Source organism: Narcine bancroftii, chromosome 1 (genome assembly GCF_036971445.1).
Source record: "Narcine bancroftii isolate sNarBan1 chromosome 1, sNarBan1.hap1, whole genome shotgun sequence".
Lineage (NCBI taxonomy): Eukaryota > Metazoa > Chordata > Chondrichthyes > Torpediniformes > Narcinidae > Narcine > Narcine bancroftii.
Window position 1 is genome coordinate 318,496,045 of NC_091469.1, and position 12,677 is coordinate 318,508,721.

At 45.7% G+C, this 12,677-nt stretch overlaps 1 protein-coding gene across 4 annotated transcripts in view; it reads right to left on the bottom strand.

Moving 5' to 3' along the window:
- LOC138747481 (collagen alpha-6(VI) chain-like) overlaps positions 1-12,677 on the bottom strand; it is a 141,000-nt gene that overhangs the window by 38,389 nt on the left and 89,934 nt on the right. For all 4 annotated transcript variants that reach the window (XM_069906747.1, XM_069906755.1, XM_069906738.1 and 1 more), the window contains exons 21-24: positions 10,169-10,219; positions 6,454-6,489; positions 6,310-6,372; positions 3,851-3,913 (exon numbers count right to left, since the gene is read on the bottom strand). In XM_069906747.1, the coding sequence (XP_069762848.1) occupies positions 3,851-3,913; positions 6,310-6,372; positions 6,454-6,489; positions 10,169-10,219 (213 nt within the window). The remainder of the gene's footprint in view (positions 1-3,850; positions 3,914-6,309; positions 6,373-6,453; positions 6,490-10,168; positions 10,220-12,677) is intronic.

Below are 12,677 nucleotides of genomic sequence, written 5' to 3' on the forward strand. Positions count from 1 at the left end.
CCCACCCCAGCCTCTTCTGTGACAGCCTTCCTCCCTCCCCACCCCGAGGAGCAGTGCACGGACACACCAGCCACTCATCAGTCCGGCAGAAGGAGGAAGTCGCCTGTGCGACCTCTCTCTTCCCTTCTTCATTATCATTCCCTGTGGTCTCTATTTAAAAAGAGGGAGTGAATGTATATGGTTTAATGCATGTACTAGCCGGTACAGGCACAGGCTGGCACATCCTTCTGATGACATCCTCTCCTAGACTCCTCCCTTGTGATGCAGGCCATAAAGATCGAGTCACCTCTTCCTTCCCTGCACTCTCCGAGCTTGGACCCGGGCCTGCAAGTCTTGTGTGTAATAAAGCCTATTGTTCCCCTCAGTCTTTGTGATTATTGGGGCAACTGGTAGTGTCCAACATGATCGGTTACTTAAGAGTGTGGATGAACAGAGCGACCTTGGGGTTCAAATCCATACATCCCTCAAGGTTGCCGCACAGGTTGATAGGATAGTGAAGAAGGCTGATGGGATGCTGGGATTCATTAATAGGGGGATTGAGTTTAGGAGTAGAGAGGTCATGCTGCAACTCTACAAATCTCTGGTGAGACTTCACTAAGAGTATTGTGTTCAGTTCTGGTCACCTCATTATAGGAAGGATGTGGAAGCTATGGAGAGGGTACAGAGGAGATTTATCAGGATTTTGCCTGGATTGGGAAACAAGTCTTATGAGGCAAGGTTCGCAGAGCTGGGACTTTTCTCTTTGGAGCATAGAAGGATGAGAGGAGATTTGATAGAGGTCTACAAGATTATGAGAGGCATAGATAGTGTGGACAGGACAGGATCAGCAAACACCAGAGGATGTGCGTACAAAGTGAAGGGAGGGGAGACATCAGGGATAAGATTTTTTACGCAGAGTTGTGGGGGCCTGGAATGATGGGGGAGGCTGAAATATTGGGGGCATTTAAGAGTCTCAAAGAGACACATGGATGGAAGAAAAATAGAGGGTTATGGGGTAGGGAGGGTTTAGTAATTTCTTAAGGGATATATGGGCCAGCACAACATCGAGGGCCAAAATGCCTGTACTGTGCTGCAGTGTTGTATATTCTAAACCCACAATCACAATATAACACAAGCATGTATGTTGCTGTTGAGCTGGAAACCATCAACCACATTCCTGACAGGAAATGTACCACAATCGTAGAAAGTACATCACTTAAAGACAGCGCAAAATTCTCTTTAATGAAATCTTTCCAAGCAAAACTAAGTCTTGAAATGTGATGATGCGTGTGCCAGATTCTAATCAGGCAAACTTAAACATATCCTGTATGAAATATAATCACTGCAGTAAAAGTCCTAAAACCCAGGCTTCTTGTCGAATAGGTCGGTCCGTATTTTTGTATTTTCCAGATTCTTGGGCAGTTCTTTTATTATTCATATTTAAGGAGGAATTAAGAAGAGATGAATAGGTAAGTGTTGATAGTTCATTCATGACCAAATACACCATGCTTCGTTTATGAAAAGAAGCAGTTTTAAAGAGAAACAAAGTCAACACTTGACAAAAATGTTATCACTGCAAAAAAAGTGTGTAATATTTGAAATTATGTTTAAAAATGGACATTGTAAAAGAAACAGTACAGTATATAAATGAATTTCTTTGTGATAAGATTACACATGGTCGCTTGTTGCCACTACTTTTTCTTTTCTTTGGATTGGCTTCGCAGACGAAGATTTATGGAGGGGTAATGTCCACGTCAACTGCAGGCTCGTTTGTGGCTGACAAGTCCAATGCGGGACAGGCAGACACGGTTGCAGCAGTTGCAAGGGAAAATTTGTTGGTTGGGGTTCGGTGTTGGGTTTTTCCTCCTTTGTCTTTTGACAGTGAGGTGGGCTCTGAGGTCTTCTTCAAAGGAGGTTGCTGCCCGCCGAACTGTGAGGCGCCAAGATGCACGGTTTGAGGCGATATCAGCCCACTGGCGGTGGTCAATGGGGCAGGCACCAAGAGCTTTCTTTAGGCAGTCCTTGTACCTCTTCTTTGGTGCACCTCTGTCTTGGTGGCCAGTGGAGAGCTCGCCATATAACACGATATTGGGAAGGCAATGGTCCTCCATTTTGGAGACGTGACCTACCCAGCGTAGTTGGATCTTCAGCAACACGGATTCGATGCTGTCAGCCTCTGCCATCTCGAGTACTTCGATGTTGGAGATGAAGTTACTCCAATGAATGTTGAGGATGGAGCGGAGACAACACTGATGGAAGACTTCTAGGAGCCGTAGGTGATGCCGGTAAAGGACCCATGCTTCAGAGCCGAACAAGAGTGTGGGTATGACAACGGCTCTGTGTACGCTAATCTTTGTGAGGTTTTTCAGTTGGTTGTTTTTCCAGACCCAAAGTTCTTCAACATGGTTATCCAACTGCATGAAAACCAACAAGGTCGGGTCAGATATAGCAATGAGCTCTCTGAACCCTTCTCCATTAACAATGGCATGAAGCAAGGCTGCGTTCTCGCACCAACCCTCTTTTCAATCTTCTTCAGCATGATGCTGAAACAAGCCATGAAAGACCTCAACAATGAAGACGCTGTTTACATCCGGTACCGCACGGATGGCAGTTTCTTCAATCTGAGGCGCCTACAAGCTCACTCCAAGACAGTAGAGCAACTTGTCCGTGAACTACTCTTTGCAGACGATGCCGCTTTAGTTGCCCATTCAGAGCCAGCTCTTTAGCGCTTGACATCCTGTTTTGTGGAAACTGCCAAAATGTTTGGCCTGGAAGTCAGCCTGAAGAAAATTGAGGTCCTCCATCAGCCAGCTCCCCACCATGACTACCAGCCCCCCCACATCTCCATCGGGCACACAAAACTCAAAACGGTCAACCAGTTTACCTATCTCGGCTGAACCATTTCATCGGATGCAAGGATCGACAACGAGATAGACAACAGACTCGCCAAGGCAAATAGCGCCTTTGGAAGACTACACAAAAGAGTCTGGAAAAACAACCAACTGAAAAACCTCACAAAGATTAGCTTATACAGAGCCGTTGTCATACCCACACTCCTGTTCAGCTCCGAATCATGGGTCCTTTACCAGCATCACCTACAGCTCCTAGAATGCTTCCACCAATGTTGTCTCCGCTCCATCCTCAACATTCATTGGAGCGACTTCATCTCCAACATCGAAGTACTCGAGATAGCAGAGGCCGACAGCATCGAATCCACACTGCAGAATATCAAACTGCGCTGGGTAGGTCACGTCTCCAGAATGGAGGACCATTGCCTTCCCAAGATCGTGTTATATGGCGAGCTCTCCACTGGCCACCGAGACAGAGGTGCACCAAAGAAGAGGTACAAGGACTGCCTAAAGAAAGCTCTTGGTGCCTGCCACATTGACCACCGCCAGTGGGCTGATATCGCCTCAAACCGTGCATCTTGGCGCCTCACAGTTCGGCGGGCAGCAACCTCCTTTGAAGAAGACCGCAGAGCCCACCTCACTGTCAAAAGGCAAAGGAGGAAAAACCCAACACCCAACCCCAACCAACCAATTTTCCCCTGCAGCCGCTGCAACCGTGTCTGCCTGTCCCGCATCGGACTTGTCAGCCACAAACGAGCCTGCAGCTGACGTGGACATTACCCCTCCATAAATCTTCGTCACCGTGAGTAGAAAAGGGTTTTGGCAAATACTAGAGTGCCTCGGTTGCAACTACTTACACGCAAACAAAAGCCCAATAATTTAAAAAAGTTTGAGAGTCTGCATTCTCGGGTGGCTCAGTTTTCAGGCATCTAGGATTTTTGCACTTCTACTGTGTCATGCCACCAATCAGCACATTGATGGCTTCTCTGACTAACTTTTCTGCTTTCAGGAACACAACTTACCATTGGCCCGGGAAACCCCATCATGCCTGGGTCACCAGGATCACCAGCTGAGCCAGGAGTGCCCTAGTTTTGCAAGAAAATCATGTTATTTTATGTCATCCATAAATAACAATGCTAGTTGAACTTTGAGTTGATAGTAATTGTGACTGGATGTTCCAAATCCATAGATCCCTCAAGGTCGCCACACAGGTTGATCGGATAGGATACTGAAATTGTCAGTATTTTGAAATTGAGGGGACTATTTCAAGAAGGATCATAAGTTGGTTTACTGAACCCATCTGCTGAAGTTCATTGAATATATCAGTAGCTTATTCACAATCTACTATCTAAGACCAATTTTGCAAAAGTGAAACATTTTTTATGAGCAAAGTATCACCTAAATTAACTTTTGTGAAAAAAAAACATTAACAGGCTCAATGTTGTTAACCCTAAAAATTGGATCACATAATATTTATCCAAGGTAACTGTGCAAAGATTCCATTTTACCCAATGTGGACTATGCATTTCTGATACAGTTTGAGTGGATTATTAAGAACTACATTTCCCAGTAGGCAGCATGTGCTGCTTGCACCTCGGTTGCCACTACTTACACGCAAACAAAAGCCCAATAATTTTAAAAAGTTTGAGAGTCTGCATTCTCGGGTGGCTCAGTTTTCAGGCATCTAGGATTTGCATTATAGAACACGACAGAAGTCAAGTGTGCTGTTGGTTCAAGCAGCTCGACAAATAAAGTTGCTTAACGTTAAAAAGCACACAAACTTGCATAAGAGTGGGGGAGATACATGGATTGAGATTGAAGGGGGAAAAGTATAGGGGAAACATGAGGGGGAATTTCTTCACTTGGAGGGTGATGGGAATGGACTTCCAGCCAAAGTGGTAGATGCGGGCTTGATTTTAATATTTAAGGAAAAGTTAGATAGGTACATGGTCGAGAGGTGTATGGAAGGATATGGGGTGGGTAGTGGTCATTTGGACTAGGTGGGAGAATGTGTTTGGCATGGACCAGAAGGGCTGAACTGGCTGTTTCTGTGGTGTAATTGTCATGTAGTTATATATGGTTCTCCCAGTGAATCTTCAGAAATACGATCCCCCCTTCCCAGAACTCCCAGATGAACAATGGGTTGGGGGGTTGGGTTTCCCAAGACAAGGGAGGTAAAGATCGCAGTGACCCACAACTTCAGCAGCTTCCAATGAGCTGCTCAGTGCTGCACAGAGCAGGTGAACCCGAACACAGAATTCAAAAATAAATTCTTTCATCTACTTCAAATTCAATGAGGACAAGATTAGATCCTCAAGCACTGAGACTTTCCATTTTGCTGGCTTTGCCAATGACTATGGTTTTATACACAGGAGGACTTCTGTTGAAGTTCTAGACCTATTCACCAACAAGAAAAGCCGTCATTCCTTCACTTAAGAGTGTGGATGAACAGAGGGACCTTGGACTCCAAATCCCTGCATCCCTCAAGGTCGCCACACAGGTTGATAGGATAGTGAAGAAGGCCAATGGGATGCCGGGCTTCACTAATAAGGGGATTGAGTTCAGGAGTAGAGAGGTCATGTTACAGCTCTACAAATCTCTGGTAAGACCATACTTGGAGTATTGTGCTCAGTTCTGGTCACCTCATTACAGGAAGGATGTGGAAGCTATGGAGAGGGTACAGAGGAGATTTACCAGGATGTTGCCTGGATTGGGAAACAAGTCTTGTGAGGCAAGGTTCGCAAAGCTGGGACTTTGCTCTTTGGAGTGCAGAAGGATGAGAGGAGACTTAATTGAGGTCTCCAAGATTATGAGAGGTATAGATAGGGTGGACAGCCAGCACCTGTTTCCCAAGGCAGGATCACCAGAGGACATGTGTACAAACTGAAGGGAGACGTCAGGGGTAAGTTTTTTTTTACACAGAGTTGTGGGGGGCTGGAATGTCTTGTCAGGGATGGTAGTGGAGGCTGAAATGTTGGGGGCATTTAAAAAACTCTTAGATGGGCACATGGATGAAAGAAAAGTAGAGGGTGATGGAGTAGGGAGGGTTTAGTACTTTTTTTAAGGAAGGAATATATGGGTCAGCACAACATCGAGGGCCGAAGGGCCTGTACTGTGCTGCAGTGTTCCATTCCCTCATTGGTCACGTCACTCGTTATGGACCACGGAAAGCATTTCCTCATGGTGAAGACCGTGATTCATGGAAGTGCATGTGACTCTCTCCTCCCAAGGGAAGCCCCGACGCTGGAAGCTGGTCCTCCCAGCTAGATGGAATGCTGTGAGACTAAACACCAGCGTTCTCTGTGAACATAGCATCCAGCAACCAAAAGAATAAGCCAACTTTTCCAAACATGTGCTCTCATCAGTAAAGAATATCAACCAGAACGAAGTGGGGAAAAGAAAAGAAAACTTAGCGGAAGGCACAATTCTACATTTTTGAGGGATGAAAACACGTTGCGAGTAAATTAAATAAATATCTTACCCTGTGGCCTCGCATTCCTTTTGGCCCTTCCTTGCCAGGGACCCCAGGTTCTCCATCCACTCCCTATTTCCATGATACAAATAATGGTCAGCCAAGAGTAAATAAATAAAAACAATTTTAAACAATAAAAACTGTGACAGTTACCTTTGGACCAGGATTTCCAAGGCTTCCTTGGGCTCCCTATAACAGTTAATTTCATGTGAGTACATATAACCATGCATAATTCCAGAGATTATTTTGCTTGCAACATTAATCTGGGACATATTAGGCATGAACTGATCAATACTTCCAAATAGTGGCTGTGACTGAATTTCTCCAGCTGGTTCTCAGCCTTTACCTTTCCACTCATACACCATTTTTAAATCTCCCTTATGCCATCCCATCAGCGCTCGGTGATTAGTAAGGGATTGCTTAGGTGGATGTGGGTGGAAAGAAAAAGTATGAAACCCACGATTTTAATTGTACCTCATTGGACTCGTTATGTGCACGGTTTCAGAGCTCCAAAGGAAATGGGCCAATGACAATTTTTCTCAAACAAAATATTTCAGTAACAATTGGATCTAGAGCAGTGATTTTCAATCTTCCCTTCCCACCAACATCCCACCTTAAGTAATCCCTATGCCATTGGTGCTCTGTGATGAGTAAGGGATTGCTAATATTTCTATGTTCTGAAACCATTTATTTTCAACAATAACACTGACCTAATAAAACACACCAAGCAAGTTCGCAAAGAACATTATCAATGACTTGCTCCAAGTTCTTTCAGCAATTGCTAAAGTTATTCACAGCTTTACAATGTCCTGCCTTGCTGATGTTTTGCCATCTGTGTTTACTTAGGTCAGACGCTCAGCTCAGTCAGAAAAATCTACAGTGATTCTCAAACTGAGCACTGGCGCCCTCCTGTGGATGGTGGAAAGATCCAAGAGGGTGGGGATGAAATAGAGGGTGGTTAGGGAGGAGGGGGCTGTGAGGGATTGGGGGGAGAAAGGGAGAAAGTAGGGTAGGGGAGGGTACAGGGGGGCGGGGAGGGAGAGAGTCGGGGGGGAGGGGAGAGAGTCAGGGGGGCGTGGAGGGAGTCGGGGGGGGGGGGGTGGGAGGTCCCGAACATTCTGCTTTGCAGCCAAGTTTCATGAGAAATCTCTGGGTGGCCGGAATGAGCGAAATAAATGGAGAAGAGGTGTTCTCGTGAGAGATGGTCACAGGGGCCGATAGGCACTGGCATCACTGTCTCCTGCTCAGCGTTTCGCCCGCTACTCACCCCCTCACACAGCCATCACTACCCCACATACGCACTTCTCAGCGCTGCCACGACCCTTTACTCAGTGACACCATCACCCCACTCCCAGGACCGCCACGACCTCCCCACCCCACTCAGCCCCATCATTAAACCCCCCGACCCCACTCAGCCCCGTCAATAATCACCCCCAACCCCATTCAGCTCTTTCACGAATCTCCCCAACACCAGTCAGCCCCTTCACTAACCCCCCAATCCCACTCAGCCCTATCACTAATGCCCACCGACTCTACTCAGCCCCATCACTAACCCCCCGCCCACACTCAGCCCCATCACTCACTGACCAACCCCATTCAGCACAGTCACTAAAGCGTCAACCCCACTCAAACCAGTCACTAACTCACTACGACCCCACTCAGCCCCATCACTAACCCCTGACTCCACTCAAACTCATGAATAACCACCCCAACCCCACTCAGCCCTGTCACTAACCCCACCGACCCACTCAAACTTGTAAATAACCCCCCAGACCCCACTCAGTCCCATCACAAACCCTCCCCCGACCACACTCAGCACCATTACTAACCCCCCATCCCCACTCATCCCTGTGACTAACCACCCCAACACCACTCATCCCCATCACTAAACTGCTCAACCCCACAAAAAACCGTCAATGCCCCCCCAGAAAACCACTCAGCACTGACCCTAACCTCCAACTCCACTCAGCCCCGTCACTAAACCCCCACCTCCAAGGCCATGATCCCACTCAGCCCCATCACTAACTCTCCGACCCCACTCAGCCCCGTCACTAACCCCCCAATGCCACGCAGCCCCATCCATAACCCCCCCTCCACAGCCCCATCACTAATCCCCTGACCCCACTCAGCCCCGTCACTAACCCACTGACTCCACTCAGCCCCATCACTAACCCCCTGACCCCACTCAGCCCCATCACTAACTCTCCGACCCCACTCAGCCCCGTCACTAACCCCCCAATGCCACGCAGCTTCATCCATAACCCCCCCTCCACAGCCCCATCACTAATCCCCCTGACCCCACTCAGATACGTCAATAACCCCCTAGACCTCATTCAGCACTGACACAACCCCAACCCCACTCAGCCTTGTCACCAACCCCCCCATCCACAGCTCAGTCACCAACTCCCCGACCTCACTCAGCCCCGTCACTAACCCCCTACCCCACTCAAACTTGTGAATAACACCCCCCAATGCCACTCAGCCCCATCACTAAACTCCTCAACCCCACTCAGACCTGTCACTAGCCCCCAACCGCACTCAGCACTGACACAACCCCCAACCCCACTCAGCCCATCACTAACCCCCCAAGACCCAACTCAGCATCGACCCTAACTCCCGACCCCACACAGCACCGTCACTAACCCTCCCGACCGCACTCAGCCTCGTCACTAACAACCCCCGACCCCACTCAACCACGCCCCTTATTCCCCCTCCACAGCACCGTTACTAATCCCCCTGACCCCTCACAGCCCTGTCTCTAACCACCCCTCCACAGCCTGATGGCACCATCACTAAGCCCCCCGACCACAATCAGCATCATCACTAGCCCCCAACCCCAATCAAACCCGTCAATCACCCCCCAGACCCCACTCAGCATCAACCCTAACCCCCAACCCCACTCAACACCGTCACAAACCCCCGACCCCACACAGCCCCATCACTAACGCCCCGACCCTACTCAGTCCCGTCACTGACCACCTGACCCCACTCAGTCCCGTCACTAAACCGCCAACCCCACTCAGCCCCTTCACTAATACTCTTTGACCCCACTCAGCCCCGTCACTAACCTGCCCGACCCCACTCAGCCCTGTCACTCACCCCCCCCCGACCCCACTCAGTACTGTCACTAACACACCCCCCACTTAGCCCCGTCACTAACTCACTGTCGCCACTCAGCCCCATCAATAAACCTGTCGACCCACTAAGACCTGTCAATAACCCCTCAGACCCAACTCAGCACCGACACTAACACCCGATCCCACTCAGCCCTGTCACTAACCTCCCAACTCAGCCCCGTCACTAACCTCCCAACTCAGCCCCGTCACTAAACCCCCAACTCAGCCCTGTCACTAACACCCCCAACCCCATTCAGCCCCTTCACTAACCAACCGACCTCACTAGCCCTGCCACTAATCCCTCCCGACCCAACTCAGCCCCGTGACTAACCACTGACCCCACTCAGTGCCATCACTACCCCACCTTTATGCATGCACTAAACCCCCCCCCCAAGTGCCGTTGAATTGGGGTGGTGGCGGGGGGAGGGGGAGAACTTGGAGCTGAGAAAAGTCTGGGAGCCACTGGTCTAGACCGACAATGTTGGAGTGACAATGGGTCAGAAATACCTGCTGTTATGAGAACAATGATAGATTCCTGCATAATTAAATGCATTTATTTTCTCCATTGCTCAGATGCATATTATGTTCAAATCTAGAAACAAAATTCTTTGGTAAATCTAGTGTTTCAAACAAGGAGCCTCACGTATGTAAAAAAAACATCAAAGAGATGGGGCATCATCTGGCCGCCTGCTCCACATTTCCACAGAATCTTTGAAATTAGCTTAACACGCTATAATAATAATTTTCATTACCTTTCTGCCTTTTGGTCCGCTGGAACCAAATCCATGCTTGCCGTCCATCCCCTATGTCATTACAAACTCATTTAGAAATAGAGCTTAGCAATTTTACTTCAACACAGGACATTTTCAAGATGTTATCAATGACAAAGTGTGGTTATAGCAAGCTCTCCATTGGTTGGATCATCACCACACTGATCACCTCAAACCAGTAAATGTCTCCATGGAAGATGCATGTTTTTCCAATTAATGTTTCATCAACGGTTTTTCGAGATTTAAATAAAATGTAAGAAGATTCCTTTGGCGAGACAAAACATCCAGGATTGCATTGGAAAAATTAACATGGAAATATGGTCCGGGTTGGGGTGGGGGGGGGAATGCAAGTGCCTAATTTTTAAAATTATTATAAAGCAGCTCAGATCTTCCTGTAATCAGAATGGTAAAAAGACTGACAAAAAGACAGTGGGTACAAATTGAAGTGAGTAAAATAGGGGAAAATAATACTGAACATATGTTGTATAAATGGCAGAAAGGGAAAATAAATGTAACAATTATGAAATATGGAATGGAATCCTTGTAGAACGAGGAATGAAGAATGACCAAATAGCCAAAATGTTATTAAAGCAAAATCCTTTAATTCCTTTTACAGTAAATAATTCATTTTTTTGATATTTGACATAACTGTGGAATAAAAAGGATAAAGGATTGTTTTGGGGTTCTGTTTTTTAATTTTTGACCAATTGAAAGACAAGTATAATGTTCTAAATAATACTATTTTTTCTTATTATCAACTTAAATCATATTTAAAAAGAAAGTTAGGATTGAATTTTGATGACCTGAACAATGTCAATTTGAATATTTAATAACTGATACATTTGTTAAAAGATTTATTTCTAATATGTATATAAAATTCCAAGAGACTATGCATAAAAAAAGATCTATTTAAATGTAAATTGAGATGGGAAAGAGATTGAAATATACAAATCCAAGAAGTTGGGTCAAAACTATGTTATGAAAGTGTAACTAACACAATTAATGTCAGGTTGTAATGATACAATTTAATTTTTTACCCAATTATATTAAACTCCACATAAATTACACGGACTTAATTCAAGTGGCTCTGATCAATGTTTTAGATGTAATAAAGAGGTAGGAACCTATTTTACATGCAGTTTGGCAGCGTGAAAAAGTAGAAACATTTTGAAAAGATATGAGTATTTTACTGGGGAAAATTGTGAAGCTACAAGTTCCGAAAGACCCAAAAATATTTTTGTTTGGTGATATTCATGATTTGAAGTTAGATATTTTTCAGAAGAAATTTCTAAGTGCAGCAATAGCAGTAGCAAAGAAATGTATAGCAGTAATGTGGAAATTAGACAATGATGTGGGGTTGAATAGACGGCAAATGGAATTACAAGATTGTAAACCATTAGAGAAAATAATGTATAATTTACAGAATCAACCAGAATACTTTTATAAGATTTGGAAACCTTACATCGATTTCATTGGAAAGAGTTCATTACAGCATCTGCTGCTCCCGCCCCAATTCACCCTCATTAATTTAGAGGTTTAAGATTATATTTGTAAATTTGAAATTTAATTAATCAATGAATGAGATATGGCAAATTCAGGCAGGCTTTTTCCCCTTTTTGTCCTACCTTTTTGGGGGTAGAAAATATAAAATTATGTTTTCTTTTTGCATCGTTTTATTATTATGTTTGATTATGGATAAGGATGATGCAAATGAAAAATAAAATTTTCCAAAAAAAAAAAATGGAAGTCTGCCCGAAGAACTAAATCAGCCCCGTCCATTATTTCTGGAGTTTTCTTGCTCCCCGCACATTAAGGCAAAAATCAAGTTGCACGTAATCTGATCTCCAACAAATCAATGGGAAGTGGAAAGTTAAAATTCTGAAAAAGGACACAACCCACTGGGAACAAAGTTACTACCCTGGCATTAGCAGAGTCAGGACAGCGTGGGGATATAGCCTGTTTCTTGGAACATAGAAGAATGAGGGGAGATTTGTTAGAGGTTAACAAAATTATGAGGGGTACAGACAGAGTAAATGCGAGTAGGCTCTTTCCACTTAGGTTAGGAGAGATAAATACAAGAGTACGTGGCTTTAGGGTGAAAGGGGAAAGGTTTAGGGGGAACTGGTCAGAGAGTGGTGGGAGTGTGGAACGAGCTCCTATCTGATGTGGTAAATGTGGGCTCACTCTTAAGTTTTAAGAATAAAATTGGATAGATAAATGGATGGGAGAGGTCTGGAGGGTTATGGAATGGGTGCAGATCAGTGGGACTAGCGGTATGATGTTTTTGGCACACACTAAAAAGGCTAAACGGCCTGTTTTCTGTGCTGCAGTGTTCTATGGAGTGTGTATCACTGGAATGTTTTGAGGAAGCGGTCTGTTTTTCTGTTTAAGTTAACCAAAAGGTCATGCAGCAGAATTCTTCTCTCTCAGCATCTTATGCTTCTGACCAGCTCCCAGATCTCAGCTACCAGCTGAGGTTCTCATCTCCACA